This window comes from Aythya ferina (assembly GCF_964211825.1).
Source record: "Aythya ferina genome assembly, chromosome: Z".
Classification (NCBI taxonomy): Eukaryota; Metazoa; Chordata; class Aves; order Anseriformes; family Anatidae; genus Aythya; species Aythya ferina.
Genome location: NC_140299.1, coordinates 18,670,846 through 18,698,366, shown reverse-complemented (window position 1 = coordinate 18,698,366; position 27,521 = coordinate 18,670,846). Strand labels below are relative to the sequence as shown.

At 41.4% G+C, this 27,521-nt stretch overlaps 1 protein-coding gene across 2 annotated transcripts in view; it reads left to right on the top strand.

Annotated features, from left to right (window-relative positions):
• The window catches only part of PLPP1 (phospholipid phosphatase 1), a 59,326-nt gene that overhangs the window by 9,068 nt on the left and 22,737 nt on the right, over nucleotides 1-27,521 (top strand). The window contains exons 2-3 of one of the 2 annotated variants that reach the window (XM_084505099.1): nucleotides 16,101-16,252; nucleotides 19,019-19,299. In XM_084505099.1, the coding sequence (XP_084361225.1) occupies nucleotides 16,101-16,252; nucleotides 19,019-19,299 (433 nt within the window). Of the gene's footprint in view, nucleotides 1-5,129; nucleotides 5,285-16,100; nucleotides 16,253-19,018; nucleotides 19,300-27,521 lie in introns of both variants that reach the window. The other variant, XM_084505098.1, reaches the window with a different exon arrangement.

The following is a 27,521-nucleotide window of genomic DNA, read 5'->3' as shown; positions in this document are numbered from 1 at the left end:
GTATGGTGTATATAATGGTGTAGGATAACATAATGCATAGTCTGTAATGAGCAAAAGTAAAAAATAGCTTTAATATGCATGACTGCTCTAAACTGTGTCCACAACCTTTATTAGGAAAAGGTTCTTGGAGTATAAGCAGAATGCAAAGACTGTTTTTGTGACTCTGAAGCCACCTGCTGTCACACAGTATTCTTTGCTGGTCTTACATGTTATGACAACTGTCAGCTGTAAGAGAGGCCTATAAATGCTAGCATATTTTTCATTTCTTTGTCTAAAGATACCTGAGTCAGCAAGGTGCCCTTGCTGCTAAGAAAGCTAATGGCTGTCTTGGCTGCGTCAGGCAAGGCACTGCCAGCAGGTCCAGGCTCTTCCCAAGTGTTCAGTGATGGGATGGGAGGCAGTGGGCACAACCCTGCACACAGGAGGCTCCATTCCAGCACCAGGAGCCCTCCTGTGCTGTGCGGGTGAGGGAGCCCTGGCACAGGCTGCCCAGACAGGCTGTGGGGTCTCCTCCTTGGGGATATCCAAAAATGCCAGGACGTGTCCTTGAGAAGCCTGCTCTGGGTGTCCCTGCTTGGGCAGGGGTTGGGCCAGATGGACCCAGGGGTCCCTGTCAGCCTCAGCCCTTCGGGGGCTCTGTGATATCCTGTGTAGCTTGCTGGCAAAGCCAAAGTGTGCCGTGCTGTGCTTATAAGCTTAGGTACTTCACTCTAAAATCACAAGTGTGGCAGATACCACGCGTCTGAATAACAATGCAGCAGTACATACCATGAAAATATAGCTTATCATTCTTCTTTTATGTAGGATAAATGGTGGAACTTCATTTAAACAGACAAAAACAGAAGGAATTGCTGCTTAATAAAACACATACAAGAACACTTCTCTACATTAAACAATATTTTTTTTTTTTTCCAGATAAGGACTCCACCTTCCCCGTTCCATGTTTTCTTCCTGACATTCATTTTCTGTGGGTGGAAAACTAATCTAACAGTAACTTCCTTTCTGGTCTCCCACCCTGTACTTCCCTTTCTTCCTTCCTTATAGGATTTTGTGTCACACCATGTTGTCCAGCCAGATATGGATAAATAAGAGTTCACTGATGGCTATTGATACTGCTGTGAATTATCTAGGTTCACAATGGAAACAGGCTGTAACTGGCTGGAGTTGAACTTCCTTGTGGTCTCAGAGCAGCCTGATATAACGTCTGTTGCTAGCTCAACTTTGTGTTGCCCTGTTCTTAATAGCTCCAGCCAAAAACTTAGAGCTGTTTCTTCCCCCAGCCCCTGCTTGCTCATTCCAGTCCTGAGTTTTGCCTCTTTCAAACTCCATCCTGTGCCCTTTTCTGCTCTGGTCCACGCGTCTGAGGTCTTTTGCCATTAGTTAAAGGCTTCAGATCTCTACAGGCCTTTTTCCTATTCAACTTTGCTGCTACTTCTGAAGCTTTTGAGGGTCAGCCACAGCATGTGTGTTGGAACCAGGTGAGCAATTCAGAGCTGCCCCCTGTTTCTTGCTGCTAGCTCGCAGAGCAACCTCTGGGGTCTGTCGGTGACAAGCAGTTGACCAGATCAATTAAGCAAAGTAGCAGAGAAGAGAAACTCCACTTCTGAGCCTGAAGAGCTTTGGGAAGCAATCCTTTTCCTCTGAAGGCTGTGTTTTGGGGGAGGTGGATAATAACCGAGCCATTAGGATCCCGTAAGAAAGGTGTGGGTTGCCTAGCTCAGAAGAGCACCCTCAGAGGTTGCTGCTTCTGGCTAGGTAAAGAGGAAGAGGAACCTTGTAAAGAGGGCAGGGCATGAGGGCTGGTGTACGATACTGCCTCGTAGCCTTCTAATCTTTCCTTAGATCTTGGTGATCCTTACCAACTGGAGGAGACAGCTAATGGACCCTCACGGATGTGCATTCCTCAAAGTTCAGCTTCAGTCAGCCTGCATAAAGGTCGTGGGGCAGCTTGGCACCTGCCATGGTGATACTGGTCTGCCACGTACACTACTGTTTGCTTCTGGTGTGGAAACTGCAGGGCTCTTTGTCTGTGTGTACCCGGTGGGATCTTCCCACGCTTCAGAATGAGCAATGGGAAAAATGGTGCTGTTCCTTTCCCATGGGCAGTCAGTGTAGGAAGCCCACCCAGCTTTGGGTTCCTCATGTTCTCTTGCTCTGGACTGCACAAACAAATTTTGCAGTCACCTTTGTGAAGCTGTGCCCCTCGTTCACTGCCCTTCCTCCCCACCCTGCCACTTCCCAGTGTTTCCTGGCTGAAAATAAGAAATTATTTCTTAATGTCAACTCTAGATGACATAGTTTATTTAGTACTTAAAAACACTTCTAACAATGTAACTTAATCACTTTGCTTTAACCACTACGCAAACCTAGAAATGTCAGAAGGAATGGCTGAACGTAGGAGCATCAGAAAAATTCAGATGACTCTTGTTAAGCAAAAGTAGTTCTGACAAATGAGTTCTTACAAACAGATTTAACATAAAGTTATTTCTTCAGATGAAGAGAGCTGAATTTTGAGTTCCTTTCCTTGTAGTTTAATGAAAACTGAACTTCTCTTAGCTCAATAAAAATTAATAACACTGTCAGGAATTCGCCTTAATTGGAAAAAAACTAAACAATAAAAAGCCCTCAAGCTTCTGTCTTAACTAGGTTACAGAGTGAGTAATTCTCTCCTACTGCAATTACACAACAACAACAAAAAAACTATTCAAAAGAAAGTTTGTTTTGCTGGAAGGCTTAAAACACTGCTTGTCAAACTGTTCAGGTCCCTTCTTTCTCATGTACGCTCATGTAATGTCTCTCTTTCAATTCCTAAAGATTTTTTTTGTTAAAAACAAGCAAACCACCATGACCCAGAACCGTAAAACTGTGAGCGCTGGTGGCACAAAACCTGGAATCGGTGAGCTAAGGATCCTGCCGTGTTCGTAAGTGAGCTCTGCTGGAGGGGCTTCTAGCTTCTGACGAGAGCACTTGGAGAACATATTTCGGCAGCTGACAAAGGTGATAAGTTCACTAAGACAGGCTAAACCCAAACACCCAGAAACAAAACCAAAGGCAAAAAAAAAAAAAAAAAAGTAAAAAGCTGACAACAGTGGCTTAAAAAAGTTTGATCTAGAAATGTAACGGACAGAAATCGTGTGGTAAAGGAGTAACTACTTCTGGGTGTTAAGTTATAGCAGCTTTTCTCACAAAATGCATCCTTGTGTCTATAGTAGTCAGCTTCTGAAGACCACAAGCTGCTGCTTAAATAGACCATGAGGTTGTGACACTTCCAGACACGACCTCTTTGGTGGTATTTTGGTGCGGCCTATTTGAGAAGATAGGACTGCATGAACTAGGACAGCGAGCTGGCAAAGCCGTGGCTTGACTCTGGGTACGGCGTGCCAGAGACGAGGACAGGAAACGTGGGCTCTGACTTACATCAGTGGAATCTTGCCACGGCCTCGGAGAGCTGAAAATTGGCTCCAGACTGCCATGCAGCAACCTCCTTTGATCCACTCTGAGCGAACTCTTGAGTTCTTCAGTGTGACTTCCTTTGTGCTCAACGGGCTGAGTCTGCTTGCACTGCTTCTTGCTCAGCTGTCAGAGCAGAGGAGGGAGAGAGCTCTAGATGCGATTGATTAGGAGGTATCATACTTCACCAAAAGGCTGGTGCTTCAGCTTCAAGATGTGCTTCCATCTTATGAGATGTTAAAGCATCTGCTGAAGTGATCTGCTGCACCAGGGCCTCTGCCTTTCAAGTGAAGTGTGACAGTCCTCAGGATTTCAGGTGCTTTGTGGAACAGATTTCTCCACTCTTGATACCTTTCCTTCTAATGAAGCATATAGGAGTAAGTTTATTTAAAAGGCCTTTAAGAGGTGATTTCCCTGATACTGTTGCCATAATGAGTGCCACCAAAATCAAAGCAGACTCTACTGAAGTGAACGTCTTGAGATGTTTTTGTTCTGAGGCTTGTTTATATCACAAGTAGTCTTTGCTGCTTCTGTAGTTGCACTCCTAGTTTACATGGAGGTTGCAATATACAGACTTGTATTTTCCCCACCATTCACTTAACATGGGAAGCTTAGTTTACCTCTTTCATCTTCTTTTAAGCAAAAAGTCTAGCTTTTTTTTTGGTTTGGGCTTTTAACAGTTCTTCATTATACACTGGTGATCCACTACTTTTTCAGGGGACCAAGGGAAAGGGGGAAACTTGGAAGTAAGACGGCAAACTTGAGCTTCCTAAGCTGACTGCTCCTGCGAAGTCTATTCTCCAGCTAATTCTTACTTTGACAGAAATCAAGTCCAGACAAATGTATCTTTCAGACATCTTGATGGCTTCTTTAGGGTATGACTGCTAGCATGCTGGGAGTGAACTTAGGAGAGGACAAAAGTTAATGCGTTATATGTGCAGAGTAAGTTCAGAGAGCTGTCATTCGGACCCGAGTCTTTGTTTTCATGTTAAAATTCATTATGTGCATTCAGAAGTCTTCTGAAGTGAACCAAATTCATGTAAATGCACCTTGTAAAATTAAAAACCTCATTGCTGTTAGACGCAGTCCATTCAAAGTGCCCATGTTTCCTGCTGGTGTCTCTGAAGTTCTCTTGCTCTCCTTACCTGCATGGAAAAACACTTGCATGAAATCTTTAACTCCCCTACTCAAAAGAAAAATACCTTTTTTTTCCCCCTTGTTTTCTGTAAGCACTGACCAGATTAGTGTGTAGAACAAGGCTGGTAATTCAGATATGAGCCAATGTCATGGGGTGGAGAGGGCACAGAAGGGCACAGACTGCCCTCGCTAACTAGCTGGTCATGTGAGTGGCAAATGCTGTCCTTAAGCATAATCTTGGTTCAGTGTGTGTGGCAACTCTGTCTGATGAAAGGACTTGGAGTTCTGTGCTTAACTTCTCTATCTGGTGGGGTAATATCAAGGTCTTTCTGAAGCAGATGTATAAAATTTCTGTAAAAATGGTTTTCTAAGTGTGTATGCTGCATGATAATTTGCTCTGACCTGGGAAACTTGAGTTTTGCATGTTTGGTAGTTTCCTCCATGCATGTTTAAGAATGGTTTTTTTTTTTTTTTTTTTTTTTTTTTTGATTTAACCATATGTATTTCTTTTCTTGTGTTTTTTGTTTTCCTTCCCCCAACAGCTGGCTTACCCCTTGGTGTTCTAAACTTGGCCAAAATAAAACCGTATCAGAGAGGCTTTTTCTGTAATGATGACAGCATCAAGTATCCGTTCCATGACAGTACCATCACATCCACTGTCCTCTACACAGTGGGGTTCACCCTGCCCATTTTCTCTGTAAGTAGCTAATATATAGGGAGCTTTGGTGATGGGAGTAAAATGTATGCCTTCTAGGATTACAGCACTGTGACTGAGCCGAAGCCAGGAGGAGAGGTTATAAAGGCAAAGTCCCGAATGTATGTATAGTCATATACATGTGAAAGGTGCAGTTGGCTACTTTCTGTTTGCACAGAAAATCTGGAGCTAATTTCTAACTAGCAGTGTCTGTATAATCTCATTTGCTTCAGGAACAGAAAAATTGGAGATGAGGATTTGCTGCATCTTAGTGAGCCTCGATTGTTATCTTTGGGGAGAAAAACACGACAGGTTCCATATTGCTAAGAAATGAATACATCTGTCTTCTGTTCAGAATGGGTTACTCTGATAAATATTTATGGTGATAAGACTTCCACTTTAGCAGAGCATGCAAACCTGCAATTAGCAAGTGTTGGTTCTGTACGCTTTCTACAGAAATAAGTCTAATTTGAACTCGGTGGTGTTTTTTTGTTGTTTAAAAAGTGTAACAATTCCTTAAACCTTCAAAAGTGGGATACAGAGGCTGAAAATCCAGATGCTTACAGAAAAGAGGCTCTGTTTTCAAGACCACATGATTTTAATAAAGAAGAATTCAACTCTGCGGTAGTTCTGTTAACAATACTTTAAGCCTGATTGTATCCAAATTTTAGTAAGGTTTGAGCTGGTTTAGAGAGCCAAAATCTAACTATTCAGAAGTCTCTGGCCTGGAGTTTCATCTTGTCTCTGCACATATTAAACTGGTTAGAAGGTAGAAGTAGCCATTTAAAACAAGTCACCAGATATCTGTAGAACCTATACATGTGCTTTTTTTACTCAAATTTTGCTTTCAATGTTTGTTTGTTAAAGGTTTGTTCCTCTTCAATAAAAGTAAGGTCAACACAACAATTGTTACCATTAGTATTTAGTTCAGTTTTTGAGGAAAATAGTTGTCTGAAGCTTTTCAGTTAAGTCCTCTAATGTACGTGTAGGATTTGCACAGCAAACTTATAGTGCCTTGGTGCAGGGAATTAGAATATATAACTGTATCCATCATTTCTGGCCTATGGTTTGTGTTTGTTTTTTTTTGGGGGGGGAGGGAAGGGGGAGAATGACTGTCAAAATCTAAAGCATTTTTAGGTTTGCAACAACAATACCTGTTATCCAGATTGATTCTGTTTCAGTTTGAACATGTACAAACCATAAAGTAACACAGGTTTCCTGTGATCTAGTGAGAGAAAGGCAGTCTTTGTAGCAGAGGTATATTACTGCTGTGTGTAGGTAATGCAGTAACCTAACTGGTTTTATTAGTTCTGGTTTTAGATTCCCCCACCTTGTTCTCTTAAGTGTTGGTCTACTAATGCAAGAAGTCTTAACTGATGCCTATTAGTTGGCTTGGATTAAGTTTGTGATGCTTCCAAGTTCTGTAGCTGATGAGCTCCTTGTAAAACACCTCTTTCTGAGAATGATGGAAGTTACTGTAGGATAAAACCAAAATTAAACTACTCTGCACTGAGTAAAAAGAATCTGCCTCTGAAACGGCTGGGACCCTGTCAGAACAATGGATATTTAAATTGTAATTGTACTTCACTGCTGAAACTTGGAAGGGGAGGAGAATCGGGTTGTGGAAACAGTTCTGGAAATGTCTGTAGGCAGTTCTTCAGCCCCTTGCAAAGGGTGAAAAACAGCCTTTGTGCTTACTGAGAACTTGAGGACTAGGGTGAGCTGTAGAACTAGGGAGCCAAAGAAATAGGTTTTTATCAATTACTGAATTTCAAGTGGATTCCAGCTGAATGCTTTCTAACTTCAATATTGCTTTTAGTCAGAATGGAAGGAAAAAGTTGACAAGGCAGAGAACAGGAGAATCAGATATCCAGGCTGATTCTTGCTGTCTCAATGGAGGATTCTTGCTGCCTCCATTGACTGTCTCAATGGAGGCTTGAGACCTGTTTTCAGGGCAGCTAAAGTTTTTGGAAGTGGTATGTTTTGAATCAGTACCTTCAACAGGGTCAAAGCTGGTTCATGAGAGCTTATTGAACAGTAGTTCTCATTATCCCACATCTAGTCCAAATGTTATCCTGAGATAAGAGTCTTGTGGAAGGACCAGGCTTTTTAATAAAGGAGTTGATGCTAAAAGTAGGGTCTAGTACCGTGCAAAGAGAGTTCATAAATAGGTCTTTTGTGCAAACTTTGTTCTCACATCAGACTCTTGTTCCTACATTGGACTTAACCTCAGCTTTGTCTCATTACAAGAAAGAAGAACTTGTGGTAAGAAGTTGAGGGAAGTAAAGGGAAACATATCTGAAATGTGAAAAATGAATGGTTAATTGAGGAGTAAAGTGGTTATAGGCCTTCCCTCTAGCACTCAACAATGTAGAGGTATCCCTGATCCAGTTATTTAGTCTTTAGCCACCAAAGCCTCATGAAATCTAAGCAGAATAGCTTGAAATATTATGAGTATGTTCCTTGCTGCACTAAAAGATTGCTTATCTTCAGAATCCAGTAAGAAATGGCCTCAACATCTTTCTTGCATAATAATAATGAAAGGTCTTGTCTGTTTTAGTTGGTAGGATAGGCCTGTAGTGGAACATAAAATAACTTCAAAGGCGTGTGCGTGCAACCCAACAACCAAAAAAAACACCAAATGTGCAATAATGAGTAGGGCATAGATATTCCATCGTTAAGAAGTCTAGTTTTATGTAGAAGGAACAATGACAAAGTGTGTCAATGTCTCTCTTGTGGCAAGCTCTAACCATGCCCATTTGCATGTGCTCCATCAGTTGGTCTTTTCTGGTGACCTGACCTACAAATCAATTTTCTCTTCCCCCAGTCCTCATTCTTAGACCCACTGCCTTCAGGGGCACTTATGCAGCTTTTCTTAAATCCGCTGCTTGGGACTCCTTCCTTTGAGTGAAAGGAATGTTGTGGGTCTGGAACTCAATTTATCCTCCTTGAAGACGTGCGCTCAAGTTGTGTCACAGAACGGTTTGGATTGGAAGGGACCTTAAAGATCAACTAACTCCAATGCCCCCTGCCACATCACTTTGTCTTTTACTTCATAAAACAGAACAAAGTCTTTGTTTGGTTTGGCAGAGGTTGCTGTTTTCAGTATCACAAAGCCTTCCCAAAAGGAAGCCACTTAGTTTTGTTTCTTTGACCAATTAGACTTAAAGTTTTCAGAAATATGTCCTTCCACCATATGCATCAGTATCTGGCTGTCAGTTTTCCTTCCTACAAAGGAAAGTTTTGGAGGTTTGGAGGCCACCTATTGATTTCTTTTCTGACAAAAGAAGCAAAACTTTGCTGTGTTTGTGAAAGGGATCCGTTTTGCAGTGAAACTTCAATTGAGAGTTCCTATCTGATTAATGATACAAGCACTTACTGGGCTAACTCATGTTTCTCAAGGGACAAATGTAGTTACAATTGTGGTAAAGACTGATAAAGCAGGGAACTGAAATTAAGCCATTGTAAGACTCAGATTGGTGGAGATACGTGTTTCATTTTTTGCTGTGATAACTTTTTTTTATGGCCCACTGCTGATACTTTTGCAACTGATTGAAATTAAATTTCATTTTGACACTAGAGCGCACATTAGCATCCCTTTTCTCATTTTTAGGTCTCTAGTTATTAAAACTAATAGATTTATTATTTATTAAACAGGATTTTCTCTACTATAGGAAACCTTTCAAATAGGAAAATGTGCTACTCTCATAATTTCCATTGCACTGGAAACCTTTTCGGGCAGTGCTGATGAATTTCATATTCTGGTATGAGTTCTGCTTGACACTAACTTTTCACCTCCTATACTCCAAATGAGTATTGTCTTTGAAACCATGCTTATTCTGAGGAATACTGTGCTTAAACCCAGCATAATAACCCTGTGTGAAGGGGTAATGTGTAGGGTGATGTACTTTAATTAAAAGACCAGTCATCCTTGAGTGAGATTGGATGCAACACCTGCCACTTCTGAGCCTCTGCACCAGCTTCAGCCCCTTCTGTTGCACGGCTGCCCTGCAGAGCAGTTGGATGCAACAATACCAGAGGAGCACCAAGCACATTCTGTGCTTGAATGAGTCACCTGTACCAGATGCAAATCTTAAATTGTGGCAGCTTGCCTATTAAGTGTGTAGACTTTGGGTTGTACTTCTTTTCTCAATCCTTCAGATGCAATTATTAATACAGCGATGAAGGTGCCATGTAAGAACCAGAGTAAAATAATTGGCAGCCTAATAGTAGACAGAGCTTCAGGCAAGGGTTTTTAAACTTGTAGGTGAAGTTTGGTCACAACTATGAGAAGACCAAGCTGTCAGTGTGTTTGAGCTGTTCTTGAAGGTTTTAGTTGACAAAGTATATGAAAGAGTAAAAAGGAATAGGGGGAGATGTAGGGAGAGAGAGTTGAAACTTCTGCTTAAATTACTTTAAATAATGAGCAGTCTGTCTTCTGTCCTCTGGCTCACCTGCTCACACTTTCATTTGCTGTGCCCTAGGCAGTAAATGGCTTACGCAGCTTTTTTTCTGGCAAAAATTGATTGACAAAAAGCAGCAGTTGCTCTTGGTGAACCAAAGATTGATGGCTCTTCCTAGGTGCTCTCATGAACTTTAAAGTTCTTTACATAAATGGAAAGTGGAGCTGTTATAAAACTGAAAAAGAGAAGCAAAAATCTAACTTGTCTGTAAGGAGCTGTGAGAGACCAGTAGCAGCCTGCCCAGAATGCAGGTAGCTACATGGGGTAATAACAAAGTCTTGGAAATTTCAGCTAAGTCATTGTAAAATGAATGTTTCCAGGCATGTTTTCTAGTGTTGTACAGATGAATACTATGAATGCTTTTGCTGATGAACGTAGTAGCAGGTCTCTACAGAACATACAGGAGAAGCATTAACTTGGCTTCTGCCTTGACTGTCTTGAATTTCTGGTGTAAGAGGACTTAATCTCAAAATACCACTTACCAAATACCACGCTTTTTCCATTGGAAATATAGGTCTTCCCTAGTTTAAAGCAGTTCTAATGAAGTTGACATTAGCTAATAAGTTGAAAGTGGTGATGGCTTTGCTGTCTGCTATTCTCTCAGCTCTTCAAGAAGAGCCTTAACTTTGTCTTTCTAGATTATTGCAACCCACTAGTGAAGCACTGAGGTATAAGTCTGTTCTGTCAGAAATGTATTCACTGTTTCCTGGTGTCAACCACCTGTTCTCCTAATCCTATTATTCCTCTTAATAATTCCTCTATAATCCTATTAATCCTCTCTTCTAGAATTAAGGAGGTCTCTATCAGTAGTTGATCAATTAATAATTGGAAATTAGACTAGGAAGATGAAGTTCTCAGACAACAAAGCAGCATTTAAAAAATAAAACAATGTAAACCAACCAGCAAAACTTTTTTCTTTAAGTCCAAATGATCATCTCACCAAAATATCATGCAGAAAACCTGAGGGGTCAAGACAGGACAGCAATATATCTGGCTACTGACATACAGTGTAGATGAATGTAAAGTGATGTCCCTCCTGAGGAGAGTAGGAGGGATAATAACCCTATGCAATCCTAGTGTGATGTTCTTTCAGCCTGCGTGGTAATGGTCAGCTTTTAGCTCCATGAAGAAGTGCTTTGGAAAAGCCTTGTCTAATGGCTGCTCTATTGATGTACAGCAGCCATAGGAAACGATTTTCCCCCTCTTGTACGCTGAAATGACAAGCTCATCTGCGTAGCTTAACCTCCAAGTGCATAACTCTGAACTCATTAATGGACAAATCTCCATCTCTCTTGTCCTTAAAGTGGTTTTGCAGGCAAAACTGGATGACCTTGATCTTCTACTGTGTCAAAGAGTTGCCAGCTTTGTCAGCAGTACATCTGCTAGTTATGCCAGAATCATTAATAAATTATACACTGCGTAGTGCTAGCTCCGTGACTTGATCCCTGAGATTACCCTGCCAGTAACCTTCTCCCAACCTTATAGTTCCTCTTAACATACCTGTTGTCATTTTCCCTTTAGGCAATTTCTTCACCCTGCTGCAGTTGACTTGTAAACCTTTACAAGTACGCATCAGGGATGCTTTTTTGGTATTGTCATCTGAGAAGTACTCAGTAGAGAGCCTTTAATGACCCTTTGCCATCTCTACTTCTTACTAAAGAGACAAATCCAATTACTTTTCTTACTTTTGTCTAAAACTGAGTCCAGCTGGTTTTTAGTAATTCTCCCATTTGTTTGCCAGACTCTGCACTTTGAAGCTTGGTTAGGGGGAAATGGGTATTTGTAGAAAAAGCAGGGCCTTTCTTTTAACATAGTGTGTCAGTGTGATTGTGCAAGATGTAGCATTCACCCCTACTGCCCAGTGATTTGCTGCTGATTTTTTACTACTATTCCTTGATAAATAACCTTGATACTTCCAGGTGGATACATCTCATGTCTAGGTAGGCTTATCCTGCAACAGGTCTAAAATTCTGTTATTTTTTCTTATGCCTGTCCTCTGAAATGATGGTATCTTTCATTTTTTTTTTTTTTTTAAAAAAAAAAAGTCCATCACAATATAGGGCTAACTAACTTTGTGCTTATTACAGTGAGAGGCTTTGCCTTGTTCAGACATTATGCCAGTTGTGTTGCTTGTATTTTTGTGTTTGTATGAAAGCTGAACTGTGTATTTCTGTCTTTTATCTTGGAGGGATGTGTACTTACACTGCAGAAGTACTAAAGGTCTATGTTTGAAAGGATTTCAATCTAAGTGTCAGGCTTGTTTATGTGGGATTTGTTTATTTTTCTAAACAAACTCAGGCACTTAAAACAGCAAAACCCTCAGTTATGGTGCATTTTCTCAATGGTTTTGCTTGCCAGAAACAGGGGTTGCTGTTGTCTCCCTATTCTGACTTCTCCTTTGCTCCCTTCCCCTCTAAACCAGCTAACAGTGAAACCAATCAATGTGTATTTAAAAGAAGTAAATTAAACCTGCTGTATGGAGTGTGTTTTGAGGGGGTATCTGTAGACCCCGGGAGAGTGCTTTACTGGATCTTGATGTCTTTTTGGTTACTGATTAGCAACTGCCTTGGACTGTGCAAATGGTAAATTGCAAATGTAGTTCTGTTGACTGAAGGTTTCGGTTTGATAGTATTAGATCAATCTGATAAAACTGCCAGTAAGCTGGCTTTTGGAAACTAAAACTTCTGCGCCAGCTTTTAATGGAACATGTCTCCTTTCAGCACTGAGACATGCTCAGAACAAGAAGATAAGTCTGCTGCAATTGTTTCTTTAATCAGTTACAACTGGAAGAAACTGGAAAAAAAAAATATTACATGTAACAAACTGTATAAAATTTTTAACAGTGTTATGTTACACAGCATAGCTCTTTGGATTAGTCTTTGGATTAATTGTAGGTAAATATCAAACTTTTTAAGACTGTCTCAACGACATCGTGCTTTCTGACTCAAAGCTACTGGCTTTCTTATTTGAGCGTTGCTGGTTATGACTTCAGGAAACTGTCTGTGACTCCCATAATTAATGGATGTTCTTCCCCATACTCGGTGGCCTTCAGGTGTAGGTGTAGTACTTCCCTCAAAGCTCCATGGAGCAACCCATTATATGCTTTCATACCTAGTGCTGGTCTGTCAGTAGTCCACTGCTGGACACAAATGACTGCGTAATACTTCATATGTTGTCTCGGTAATACTGCTTGAAGGATTATAGCTCAGGAAGATCAGAGTCCTTCTCTCTCTTAAGCCTGGGGAGAGGTTCTGAGTGCTAGGGTGAAATGTGAGTTCTTTTACCATGCTCTTCATTGCTTTATTACGCGACTCTTGGTCTAACAAACACGAGCAGTGGAACATCAGACAGATGAAGATGCACCTCAGCACTTGAGTGATGGAGAGAAGCTGTGAAAGAGGGCAGTCTAACTTATTTTAGCTGGTTCCTAGAAGCTTAAAATGCAAAGCAAACACCAAGTTTGTTGTTTAGTTAACTATTCTGTTTGCATGCTCTTGATACAGGACAGTGCTGCAAGCAATTACAGACTAATCAGAGCAGAATCTCAGTATTGCTGAAGAGTGAGCACACATTTCAAACAACTTCTCTTTGCAAGGAAAAAAAAAAACACTTTTAAAACATAACCTGAGCCCTCCAGAAACTTGCCTCCTTTCCAGCCATGAGAATTTGGAGCAGTAAGGTGGGGGTAGGAGGAAGTGGGGATGAAGCCACCTTCATGCCATTAATCATAAAGCAGGTCTTTAAAAGGGATGATACACAGCTGGTGACATGCCAGTGACAACGCCTAGGAGAGCAGAGGTGTTGGGTTTTGGTAGCTGCCTGGACGTGGTCCTGGGCAACCTGCTCTGGGTGTCCCTGCTTGGGCAGGGGTTGGGCTGAATGGACCCAGAGGCCCCTGCCAGCCTCAGCAATTCTGGGATGCTGTGGTTTGTGTTCGTAGGCTGAGCTTAATTGTGTGAGTGACTGCTTTACAGGGATGATTGGAAACTACCAACTTTGAAAGAGAAAATCCTGTAAAAAATCAGCCTTATTTTATCAGTCCATTTTATCAGTCGCATATCAGTCCTCATTTTTAACCTTAAGATCTAAAGAAGTCTTGAATCTTCTTGTTAGTGTGTGTCTAGGGCAAAAACATCCTTTGTTCCATCATACTTCTATGGAATAAATGGTGTTGGAAATGCATCATGGCCTCGTGTTGATGAGCAGCACCTTCCCTCGTGGCTGCACGCTACTTCTGCCTCCTCCCTCGCACAAGGGAGCTAAACACTGATCTGCAGCCGATGTGCAGGCGTGCTGCTGTAACACCACCACGGAGCAAGGCAGAAATGAGAGCTGGGCTGTGATGTCTTCCAAATCCCTGCTATCCTTGCTATTAGGATCAAGGAACGCTAGTATTTTTTTGTTGTTTTGTTATGTTTTCTTTTTCTTTCCCTGGTAGAAGGGCTGCTTTTGCACTGTCCTGCACAGCCCAGCTCCCGGGGCAGCGTGCTGGCTGCTGTCTGAATGGCTCAGTGTTTTGGAGAGGCTCTGGCTTGGCTCTCAGCCCGTCCTGCTGTCCCTCCTCTGCTCGGTCGGTGTGCCTGGATGGCTTCCAGAGCCAGATCAGTTGTAGTCCCCCTGGCATGGATCTGGAAACAACCCCTCTTCACAATGGCAGGGCTTTTCTCCTCCCTGGAAGTGGTAGGAAGCTTGGATTTGTGTAAGTGGAGCAGTGCAGAGCATGTTTGATTCTGAGTGATGGGCACTGCAACAAGCCCCGAGCTACTCAGCTGTGTCCCAGCACTGCGTCACTCTCAGGTTGCCTCGAGGAAGTTTTCACCTCATGAGTCACTGGCTTGTCATTCATTCTTCCCTCTCAGTTTTGAAACTGAAGCGTTTGTTTAAAAGTCACTTCTCTGTGACGTAAACAGCAAAAGCTGGAGCGAAACATTGGCGTAACCACCGTGTTCCTCATCTGTGTCTGCACCACGAGTTGGACTTTGTTTGGAGGGCTTCCCGAGTGGAGATTCAAGGGGGAAGGAGTTTGAGAAGTATCCAGTGTTTTCTCTTTCACTTTTGTGAAGTTTGGCTATAACTCTGAGCTCTACTCCTTCCCTACTCCCTAATTTTTTGCAGCATTTGATGTTTTTTCTTCCCGATGTCATCTTCTCTGTCCTTTCTATATTATCTTTGTTTGTAGACACTTACCTGGGGGTGGCTGGTATGTATGTGGGAAGAGAAAGCTGGGCTGTGCCCTGACACAAAGGTCCTGAGGAGGGAAGTGTGATCACGGTGGCATCTCTCCTGTAGGCAGGACGAAGCCCATCTTTCATCCTTGTGATCCCTAACTGGTATATAAGCAGGAGGGTCTTCCCCAAAATGACTTTTCTTTGTCCAGCTCTCATCTGGTATGCATTTTGTGTGATGCTACCGTATTTCGAGCACAAAATCAAGTTCTCTTCAGCTTGTAAATCCCTAAGTTGAAGACTTAGTGAAGGTTCTTGGTGGTCTCCCATTTCTCTTCTTCCATACAGTCACATCCTTCTGAGGTTATTCATCCCTGTAGGAGCAGTGCCTGCAATCTTTGAGCTTCAGACAGAGGATCAGGGTTTTAAAAATGCCTTGGTAAGAGTTTGTATCCTCTTGTGAACTTCTCTTAAACTCTGCCATTCAAATGCCTAGCTTCAATTAGTGTTGCAGGTCTCCTGGTGCACAGTCCATGGTGTGCCTTCATCTTGTCCTTAAGATGACAGAAACTCCTTTTGACGGAAAACGGGAACGAAACCTCCAAGCCCCGAGGCTGTTGGGTGTGTGCAGTGACCACGTTATTCCTGGGACCTAACCAGTGTGCCTGGAGTGAGGAGGCTGCATGCTCACCTTGTCATCCTTCCCCTGCTCCTTCCTGAAATCTCCCTCTGCACTTGCACTCCCCGAGGAGCACCCCTCTTCTGCTTTCACGAAATGCAGTTTCTGCTCTCCTGCTTTCCAAAGCTGGCCAGGGAAGGCATAAAGGGGCAGCTGCTGCTCACTGCAACGTAAAGGAGGAGTGGGTAATTGTGGCAGCAGCAGCAAATTGAGCCACTCGGTGGCTGTCACTAAACTGTTTACTCAGTCATGGTTTCGGCATGCTTTCATGCTTCGTGTGCCACGAACGTGAAGGTGAAGGAAATCCTGTCCTCTCTCTCCTTCCTCAAACCTGTGCACGTGGCTCAGCAGCCTCTCCCGGGAGGAGGCAGCCCTTGGGCAGAGCGCACAGCCTTCCAACCTGCTGCATGTCCCTTCCTCTTCATGCACTGCTCCTTGGAAACGCGGGGGTGTAATAATCACCAGAGATTAAATGTTGCTTTTGTAATGTATTTTTTATTCCTTTTTGCTAGCTGGCTTGCCTTTTGCAATTCTCAATTCAAGACGTATCCCCTTCCAGAGAGGATTTTTCTGTAGTGACGAATCCATCCAGTATCCATACAAAGAGGACACCATTTCTTATAAGTTGTTAGCAGGAATAATTGTTCCTTTCAGTATAATTGTTGTAAGTTAAACTTTTTTTTTTTCATTGCATTTTGATTTCAATGGGGGGTGGGAAGGAGGGGCAGTCTGTAATACAGATCTCTAAAACATTTTTCTATAGGATTTCTCAAACTTTAAAGTAATGCCCTTAGCTTTGCTGCTAAAGCAGGAGAAATGGTGTTCTGGTAAGGATAACCAAAAAGTTTTCATTTGAAGCCAAACAAATATAAGTGAAGAACAGGAAAAGAACACCACAGAACTATAGTGGCATATTTTGGTTTTTAGGTGACTTAATTCTACAGTTTGTAAGATACAGGAATGAAGAGAGCTTTTATGGGTTAAGAATAAGACTCGTGTGTTAAATGTCTGTTTAAAGCTTTCCTCTTTTGGGAGCTACTGCTCAGGAGGCGAGTTATCATAACCTATTAAGTAAATATTTCTGTTTGCCACAGAGCCACTGGAAATAGGCTGGAGGTAAAAAGTTCTGGAATAAGACAAAACATAATATTATGACTTCAAATCAGAACGTAGCACAACCATAGCTTTAGAACACAAAGAATAAGGAGCTAGGGAGATTTTTTTCCTGAACTTACTCTGAAGGTGAGAATAAAACAGTGTCCAGCTGTCTGAGTTAATGCTGGGTTTCACTTTGCTGCACCTAATGTGGTTCAGCTGTGCTCTGTGGGGCAGGGGACTGTCACCCCCTTCCCTTCTCCTCACAGCTCATGCAAGAAGTGGCAGGACCATGCCATTGAGCATGGGTGGAGTGGAAAGCTGGATCTCACCAGTTACTTTGTTTTATGTCTTGTGGGACTGTACTTAAATTCCCACAATGGCCCCTCAACAGGGGCTTCATTTCTGTCCAGATCTACCAAAAAACTTCAGATTCCACTCATGCCTTTGTGCTGGGTGACATCAAATTTGACGGCAGCTACAGTTTCAGCAGTGTTGAAACTTTTTATGCCAAACAAGATTTTTAGGTGTTTAACTACTTATCCAGGAATATGTCAGAAATTAGAGCAGGATAATGAGCAGCTAAAGCAGAATGTCAGCTGGCTGTTTTTCTGGGCAAATGGATTAAAAGCAGGAAATATCATGGCAGTCTGAGTCTCTTGTATAGATACTGTAGGTATGGATTTTTATCGAGGTTCCAACATGTAGCTCAACCTGTAGCTGATGTGTGCTCTTGAAGTGAATTTTTTATCCTTACCTGTAGAAATGTGGGGTTGGGAACCAGAACTGACTTACTTTCCTTTTACAGGAAAAGCTGTGCTTTAGAACATAAATGCAGCAGATTTTTTAAATCCTCCCCCCCTTTATTTTACATGTTTATGCTCAAACCCGGCAGGCAGAATTGCCAAGGAGCAGCCATGCTGGGTAACAGCTGAGGTCCATCTAGCTTATTTCAAGTCAGATGGTAGAAAGAAGCAAATGTTGGTGTCTTAATGCCTATACAGATCACTGAAGACGAATGCTCTGAGCCCAGATACCACTGACATAACTTGTTTCTGTAATCGCCTCAGCTGAGATGAGTGGCCTTCCAACTTTTTCAGCCGTGTTCTCTAAAAGGGATTAGTTCTTTACGAGTCAATACATGGTCATGGCTGTGACGCTTCATTTCAGCTATCCTTGCTAAGAGGACACTCTGTGGGATGGGTAGATTCTGTCTGAGAGCTTTGATTTCTGCTGTGCCTGAAATGTAACTTCTTCAGCTTTAGTCCATGTTTCATCGTTCCTCTGTTTCGGTCCATGTTTTGGTAGCGTGCAGAACCCAAAAGCTATCAGTGTCATACCCTCATTGGCTTGTCTGCCTGCCTGAAGTGTGCAAAGCTACTAACAGCTGCCTCGTTTGCCCAGGTGCCAGTGTCTAATGACAGCCTTATTTGCTCAAGCTCTGCCTCTCTGGGGTTGTGGACATGTCACTCTCTCAAGTGACAGATGGAGCCATCATTTAATCCTTACAGGATTTCTAATGATACCTGCCTAACTGCATGCAGCCTTGCTTCCATTTTATCACCTGTGTGAGGAGAGCCCTTCTGTGTCAAATGGGACTGGCTGGCTCATGCCCAGCCTCTCTGGCGTGGAGCATTAACTCTATCAAGTGACGCTGAGGTTTTGTATGCTTAGTTTAAGAAAAATATGCTTTCTGCAAAAGACAGAAGTTATTGGAAAATAAAATTATATCTATTTTCTTATCAACACTTAATATATTTGTGATGCTTATACCTTGAAAGCCCTTGGTAATATTTGTCATTAGCTTTTTTCTCCCCTAAAGATAAAATTTTCTTGAGATATAGAGGTTTCTTTGCTTAAATAACTGTCCTTTCACATCTAGAAATCAGATTTTGATCCTTCAGAATAGTTCCTGGCTTCACCAAAAAAACACCAAACTTTCTGACAGGAAAAAAAAAAAAAGCCTAGTGGAAACTTAGCTAAGGAAGACTCAGTGTAGGATAAAACCTAAAGCTAGAGGAAATGCTTCTGATCAGAGCCATGTTAAATAGTATGGTTGAATCTTCCTCTGAGAAGGCTTTGTTTTAGTAAATCTTGGCAATCAGCATATTTGTATAAAGCTCGGCATAAAGCAGGGTAAGGCAAAATGTTCTTTTAACTTTTATATAAAAATGTTTTTTAAAGCTTTATGAATGGTTACTACCAATTCCTGGGAAAATTAATTCTGGAGCCGAATCAATTTTTTTTGAAACTACATAATGAAGTAGTAACAAGAGTAATCTTTTTCTCTCAAGTCACTGTCTTCCTTTAACTGCTGTCCTTCTTTTTCTTTCAGATAATCCTAGGAGAGACTCTCTCTGTCTTTTATAACAATTTGCACTCAAATTCATTTGTCAGAAATAACTACATAGCCACTATTTACAAAGCCATTGGGACCTTCATTTTTGGAGCAGCTGCTAGCCAGTCGCTGACGGACATTGCCAAGTACGCCATAGGCAGACTGCGCCCTCACTTCCTTGCTGTGTGCCAGCCTGACTGGACGCGGATCAACTGCAGTCTGGGTTACATTGAGAACTTCCCTTGCCAAGGAGAAAAGGCAAAGATCAATGAGGGAAGGTGAGTGACTAACAACCTCGCAGACCTGGCTGTGAGACACGTTGCTTAGCCTGGAAAGCCTTTGGGTGGTGGGTTTGGTGTCTTCTGCATGCTTTGTGCTTCTGCCAGGGTAAACTTGTGATGAATTTGCAAAACTAGGGTTTGACACTAGAATTTTTTTCTACTTTGTGGAAATCAGTTTTATTGATATACAGAAGAACGTGTAAATTACTACGTACTTAGTTCCATTTTTAACAGAAATGGGTGATGCACACAACTTTGTCTGGCTTCTGTTTCTAAAATGTCCGCATAACCTAGCGAGGAGAAGAATTTGAAATCTCCTTCAAGAAAGAGTGTGGAATAGCAAGAAAAAATAGTTCAGGCTTAGGATGGAAGCTAATCAAAACTGAGTATATTCATTTAGAAAATATGGAGGACTGTGAAAGGAATAGATCAATTCAGTTTTATCATTATTAGTCACTTCACTCCCTTTAATACTTAACTGATGTTTCTTTGTTACCTTGCTGAAATTGAACTAAAAAGGGGGAAGCATCTGACACACCTCACATTTATGACTGGTATAAACAATGATGTTTGAGTACTGTTGGAAATGCTAAAGCAGGTTCAGAATAACTTCTGTAGCATGTCCGCTACAGATCTTCCAGTAGCATACATGATATTCTTAGCAGTATTATTCTTCAGTAGCAGCCATAGGAACATGCTGCGTGTTGATTTAGTCTAAGGACCAGGTGTAGTTCCAAGCCATGCACAGAAGGTGCTTAAAGGTTTCAGGAGCAGCTTGTTTCAGAGAGCTGTTGGTAACACAGCTGGAGAAAATGCACCAGAATAAGTAGTGAGGCAGAATAGTAAGTAATCTTAAAATGAGCAGAACTTCATACAGGTACTACGTAGACAAATCGGGGGTTGTCCAGTGGGAGTTCTAAGTAGAAGAGTATGCTTCATGCACAGCTTTTTAATTATTATTAATGGCCTTGTTTGTGCTCAGAAGGCTTCATTTATTTACTCTGAGCTACTCTAGACACTGATTGCTGCATGAACTTCTCTTGCCTGTGAGTAGCCCTGCAGAGTTAAGAATATCCACTAATAAGATATACCTTCCGAATTTCAGTTCCAGGAAATAGAACTTGTAGTGGCCACTTCCTGTGTGACTGTCAGCCTCAACTTGGAAGAAGTCAGATTAAAAAGCAGAATTTTTGTTAAGTATATCAAGCGAAGAATTTCTAAATAGCGTGTTTCTCTGACTCCTTGCCCCACCTCTCTGAAACAAGAGCACTAAAAAAAAACCAGCCACAAACCAACAAATGAGCCTGCAACAAACCTTAGTCCTTTGTTAGCACTTAATTTACTAGCAAAGTCAAGCCTGATTAGAAATGAAGCAAGATCTTGGCAGGATGTGTGGTTTGGTATTTTTGTCTTGGTATTTTGTCAGCTTTGCAAATTTTATGTGGTAAGTTAGTAGAATTAATTGCCAGAAATGAATTCTTTTGAGATTAAAAGAAGATAAAGATCTATTTACCCCTACATACATTTATAAATTACTTTGACATTGCATATAGTATTGAGGCAAGGAGGAGAAGTCTTTGAATATTACAAACTGTTGAAATATCACAAAGCTACATTCTTTTGATCCTTTCAATCTGAGCTGGTTTTGTAGGTGTAAAATGCTGTTACTTTTTCACTTCAACTCACTAAATGTGCTATTTTGTTTTATTCTTCTACTGTGCAAAAAGCAAGAAGGTACTTGTCTAAGTTTTGCACAAAATGGGTCTCTTAAGCTGTACTTTCTCAGGTGTTTGTGGAACAGAATGGCATTGACGAATCAGTGGGGTCAAAAATCAACTTTGCTAGAGGTGTGAGTCTTCAGTATAATTTCTGCATGAGTCTGAAAGGACTCTCAAATGTAAAGCATAAAAGGAGACAACATTATCCCTGGAAGTCTTCAAAAGACGTTTAGATGTAGAGCTTAGGGATATGGTTTAGTGGAGGGCTGTTAGCGTTAGGTTGGAGGTTGGACTCGATGACCTTGAGGTCTCTTCCAACCTAGGAAATTCTGTGATTCTGTGATTCTGTGATTAACTGATTGTAATGCCTGAAATGGTGCTGAGATATTTTTTTCATGATTTAGGGGGAGGATTGTCCATTGTTTTAGGAACACCTTAACTTCTTAGAGGAGACTAAGGTCTTGTGTAATGTGATCCTAGATGAGGTGCTGTCCTGATTTTTGTCTGGGATAGAGTTAATTTTCTTCCTAGTCATTGCTATGGTGCAGCATTTTGGATTTGGGATGAGAATAACTCTGATAACACACAGATGTGTTAGCTGTTGCAGAGCAGTGTCACACAGAGCCCAGGATGTTTCAGCTCCTCGTGCTGCCCTGCCAGCGAGGGGGCTGGGATGCCCCGGGAGCTGGGAGAGGACACAGCCAGGACAGCTGGCCCAGGCTGGCCAGAGGGATGTCCCATGCCTTATTGCTAAGCAAGATGCCATCTGAGATCTGAGCTGGGAGGAGCTGGCTGGGGGGTGCTGCTGCTCGGGGACAGGCTGGGCATTGGTTGGTGGCTGGTGAGCAATTGCATTGTGCCTCATTTGCTTTGTGTATTCTGTTATTGTTGTTATTAGTAGCAGTCTTTATTATATTTGTTTCCCTTCATTTTCTGGCCTATTACACCATCTTTATCTCAACGTACGAGTTTTCGCCTTTTTTTTTTTTTTTTTTTTTTTCCCGGTCTCTTCTCTATCCCCCTGTTGGGTGGGGGGAAAGCGCAAGACATAACAGGTCTGACCAGAGCATTTTAGAGCAAACTTAGTGCAAGTGTTACATTAGTTTAATGGTTGCTGGTCACAATAATGATGTGCTTGCCCTTGCAGCTGTGCTTGTTGCCAGAATTCTTGGGTAACACCTTACCTGCTGTCTAAGCCCCCTGTTATGCTGTTCATCACTTCTGGGAGCTGGTTTAAGGTTGTAATTTTGCTGTTCTGTGTAACGCTGGCTTATGATATGATAGGATTATGGGCTGTGAGACTAATCTCGTATTTGTACTCAGGAGCACCAGCAGTGTCCAGAAAGATGCGGCAACAGAATAGTTCACTTGCTGTTTCCCAAAGAAATTGGGCCTGACCTCTGAGAGTGGTTTGTGTTCTGCAGGCAGGCGCTCTCACACTTGAGGGCTGATAAGCCACCAAAGGTAAAGGGAGCTTGGCAATGAGTTTCCCAAGAATTTGGAGGACATTGATAAGCTCTTGAGCTGTAACTGAAAGGTGAATTTCTGTATCAATTAGGTGTTATTAGAGGTAGAGTTAACTACCATTTACCTTCACATTTGCGTAAAATAAACATGCAGTTAGAAGTACGGAGAGAGTGAAGACAAGGCAAATGTCACATACAAAATCATAGGCTCTGAACTGAGCACACCATTCCTGGGTTGTGACAGAGCTTGAGGTAGTTCTGGAATATTTTCAGAGATTCATGCTCAGTTATACAGCCAAAGACATATCTCATCTTTATTTACTGTTTCTTCCTTAAATGATACCAGGAAAACCACTTCCAGGGTGAAAAATCCATGGTGTGCTTAAATTATGTATCTTGGGCTGTTCTATTCCGTCCTTCTTTGATCCCCTGAACTCCAACTATAAAATATTTCCTCTGTGTGTGTTAGCGTGAAAGTAAAGCAATGGACTTTTGCTTGGTTGCTTACACTGGTAAAGTAGCAGTGGATTTTGGTGAGTTTCAGTAAGGTTTTCCTCTCAAACCTGAACCTGATAAGTTAATTCTTGTTGATTCCAGTATCTTGTTTACTCTGGAAAGAGTCCTCTTCAGCTTTAGATAGCTTTAGCTTCTCCTTGACAACTTTTGTAGCGTATTTGCACTTCCAGTACTACCGGCGGTTAAACCAAGCTGAGGATCACAATAACAGTTGTGTGCTTAGTAAATCTCATTCGTATTTGTTGAAAGCTGCACATAAGAGTTGAGATGTATTGCATGAAAGTATATAGTAGTTCCAGATCTCTAAAATACGTATGGGAATATCTACTTTAAAAATTTCTAGTTAAATTGAAAACTCTAAGTGTTAGAAATCGGTGTTCTCTCCTACCTGTTTGTAGGATAGCCCTTTCTTCAGGCATTCTCTGGCATTTAATTTAAGCTAGATAAGGAAGCTGGTATGAGCTAATTCACAGCAGTTTTCTGAGTGAATGATTCGTACAGAGCTGTATTCTGAAGCTTTTTTTAAAGGTATTGCTATGCTTAATTCCCAGTAGTCATGTGCAGAGCTTCTAATACTTACATTCAAATAGAAGGTTACAAAGAATAACTAAATAGGATGTTTGGCATATGAAGGGGATTTTTTTTTTTCCCTTTGGTATCAAAAACAGTAAAATTTTCTTTAGTCAATGACATACATAACCTGGATGAGTAAGGCGTATGGATTTTTAAATGTAATTGCACTGTGGAGGAGGGCACCACATCATGTTGGTTCTTTATTGGGAGGCACTGCTTGTTTTGATGTTTTAGGAAATTAAGTCTCAAAGAAAAAAACAAGTTGTTCTCCTGTCACTGCAGCTAGTAATTATCATATTACTTCGTATATTTCTGTATATACTGTAATGCTGCTAAATTGCCTTTCAGGTACTTTCTTTAGGATATGTAAAGGCAGTGACTTGCCTAAAGGCCATCTGATCTTTCAACTCTGGCAAAGTAAGGCCCGGTAGGATGGAGTAGGTATGCTGGGCTGTGAACACGGTAGAGGGGGGAAGTGACTGAGCAGTCTATGCTGTTCTCAGATATCTCTGGATTCTTTTGCAGATTTCCTTTTTTGATCAATTTTTTCCTTCTCTTCTGGCTTGCTACAACTTACTTTTACCTGGCTTTGAGTTGGTTTCCAAGATACCTGAATTCCTCAGAGGAGTACGTATTGAGGACTCAAAGGACAGATTATGACTTCTTCATTCCTTGCTGGTTGCAAGGCTCACTTCTCAAACCAGTCTGCTCTAACTCGTCTGTGGCAGGCTGTCCTTGCGTCCTGCTGGTTAGCTTCCTTGTATTGGAAGGAGTTAATAGAAACCACAGATATTCACCAGCAGGAGAGGTGGATGAGTATTTTACTGTCCTCTCAAGTATATTTTATTGTACTTGCTGGTTCAGCCTGTCTGAAATGAGTTTGTAAGCGTGAATGTCTGGTGTAGTAATGAACACAAAGTGCTTCTGTTTTCTTCTAGTATATGAATTATGGAACCCTCAAAAAAACACCCTCAAAACAAAAAAACACTTTATTATTAAGTGTATTTAACACTTGGTTGCTCTTGCAAAAAATTTGAGGCTTCTGCTAGGCGTAAAAGGGAAACTTCAAAAGTTACTGTGCTTAGATGTATGGTGCTTTGTGGCTTCAGGGTGGTGGCCTTCTAAGTGTAGTGTCAGATTGCAGTGACACCTTGAGTGAAGATGTTAACTGGTTGCTTCTGGCGCCTTTTGGCAGTCAGGAGCTGGTAATTGCATTTTGATTGCCTTTGTGCAGAAGAGCATTGGTAACCCCTAGGTAACAGGATCTGGAATCCAGCAGACAAGTTTGATCAGGACAGCCGAACATGGAACAGGTTGGCCTTTTAACTGAGTATCGCTTTAGGCTAAGAATGGGTATTGTTTCTTGCATGTAGTGTCCAATCCCAAAGACAGAATGTATACCTTACACAAAGCTTCTTGCAATACTCTTTGGAAGGTGGGAAATTAGTGTGGCTATGGGCTTTTCTTTCAAATTTTTATCCCTTCTTTCTACAAGCCAGTAAAATCTCCAAATAAATTTAGAAACAAAGCACACACAAAGAAAACAAAGAACTTACGGTATCGAAAAGCTGTGTGTAATCTAAAGAACACTTTAAATTCTTGAACAATGTAGCAGGTGCTATATACAGTTGACAGTATTTTTAGATTTTAAGTGAGGATTATGCGGTCAGTCCTGTGTATCATGTTAAACTTGGCAGCACAAACAGCACATTTAAGCCTTGTAGAAAGGTCAGGTGTATTGAATCTGATGCTATTTAGGCTTACATGTTATCCACAAAGTGTTAAGAATAAACGGTGTAGCACAAAATATGTAGTACAACTACTCTGCCTTCTGAATTGGATCACAGGGAAAATGATAGGCTATGGAGGTAAGAAAAGTAAGTTCTCGTTACAGCTGGTGTAAATGATGTCTCCCTAGAACTTCAAATTTAAATTATACTTATTTCCCTTGAATTTACTGTTTTTTAAAAATCACTTCCTGCAAAAATGTAGAAGGAAAAGTCCATTTGTAACACCAAAAAACAATAAGGAGTGTGAAACAGTGTTGCTAATGTTACTCTGAATTTACAACCTTTGAAAGCAAAGAGCCTTTAACTGGCATGATTGTTCTAACTTCATCAGTTTTCTCACCGGTTCAGTGTACCTGATCTGCTTGCTGTGCCAGAGTGCTCACAAAAATCTCTGAAATCTATACAGGACTAATCAATTTAGTGAATAGAAGCTTAAGAGATCATCCCAAACTATGAAGAATACCTGGCAACTGGTTTATGAAGTTAATGCAATTCTGTATTTTGGATGTAGAAAATTATTTTATGTATTTTAGTATGACCGTTTTTGTGAATGACAGTGTAAACTTTTTTTCAGAGGGTAAAATCTCACCTAAAGTACTGTCACTTCAGAAAATGAATGTGCTGGCTTCTTTTAAAAGCTGACAAACTCCGCCATTTAAATTATACATTAGAGATCTGTCTTTATAAAGTAATATGGATCCTTGTCTTCTGAAGCTTTCACTGAATTTTAGCTGTTGAATTCAGCACTTCAGCTCCATCCTTGGCCTTTCGAATTCCTTTGCAGCATGCTTGGGTGATGCATCAACACTTGTCCTGGGTAGGCAGTCCATTTATATCTCGTGCTTTTTTTCTGTCTGAATTTAAATGGTGCTCACTGAATCAGGATGGCCTTTTGCTATTCCTACTCGTTTCCTTACACAAGGGCGTGGGATGTTCTGGTGCTGTGAGGTTGTCTCTGCATTCCTAATATCTCCTGGCTGCTGCATGCAGTGATGCTGATGTGTCCAACTAGTTCAGCCTTGCTGCTGAGTAATAGATTCAGCAAAGCACCTTTCTTGTTTGGCCTGTCCAGCAGCAGTGTCAAAACAAAAAAAAAAAAAAAAAAAGAAAAAAAAAGAAAGCTGTTGAGTTGCTTGTACCCTGCCACGTTGCTCTTCCAGCAGATTTTGAGGCTGATGAAGTTCCCTGGCAAAGGAGCAAAAAAGTTCCCTGGGCGAAGCCCTTCTGGATACGAAGCATCTGGGTTCCTATGCCTCTGATCCTTACAGGACTTTGAAAATGTTTGCTAGTTGCCTGGTCAGACTAGTGGGTCCTGAGATGTCTTGGGTTTGGTATTTTGTATCTAACACTAAATTACTTATTAAGCCTCAAAAGAAGACTTCAGCAACTCTTCACATTTCCTCAGCCTTAGGAAAGAGTTGATCACTGGCCTCTAAACATCTGAGCAAGCTTCCTATTTGAGATGCTCTCATGACTTTGCTTTTCCTTTTGTGTGTCTCCAGCTGCACCTAGGGTTGTAAAAGGAGAAGGGCTAACACATGGTGTGGTTTCCTGAGCCCTTTGATTCATTAGCTTTTACTCATATTCTGAGCTCTTGGTTAAGGTATAGATTTGGAGGAGTCCCAGTCATCTTGCCTCATACATCGTCTGCATTTGGGATGGCTTATTTCTGTTCTCTTAAAGAGAGATGGAGCAAAAGGGGGGGGGGGGGTTGTCTTGTTTGTGCGTTAAATGTGTTTTGAACTGGATTTCATAATTGCCAGATGTGTCCTTTCATGATGAAACTTTGTTGTCCTGCTGGATTGCATCTGAAAAATCCGGATTGAATTTCAAACCTAGGTAAATGCTGGGCTCAGTTTTTTTTTTTTTTTTTAATTATATATATACCCATCTATGTATATGTATACATACTTAGTTTGCTTGAATGCAGTTCAAAAACTTTAAAATTTTTGAAATTTATGAAATTAGCAATAATATTTCAAAGCAATTTGAGAGTTGCAGAGGGAGATGGTTCAGGTTTCTGAATGCTGAGAATGAAGGGGTCAGTATTTAAGAGCCAGAGATGCATACAGCAAGGAACTTGCTCTTCTTCGTAGCCTTAAAAATGGAGAAAGCAGAGGTCCTGCACACATGTGGCAGTGCACTGTTGTCATCAT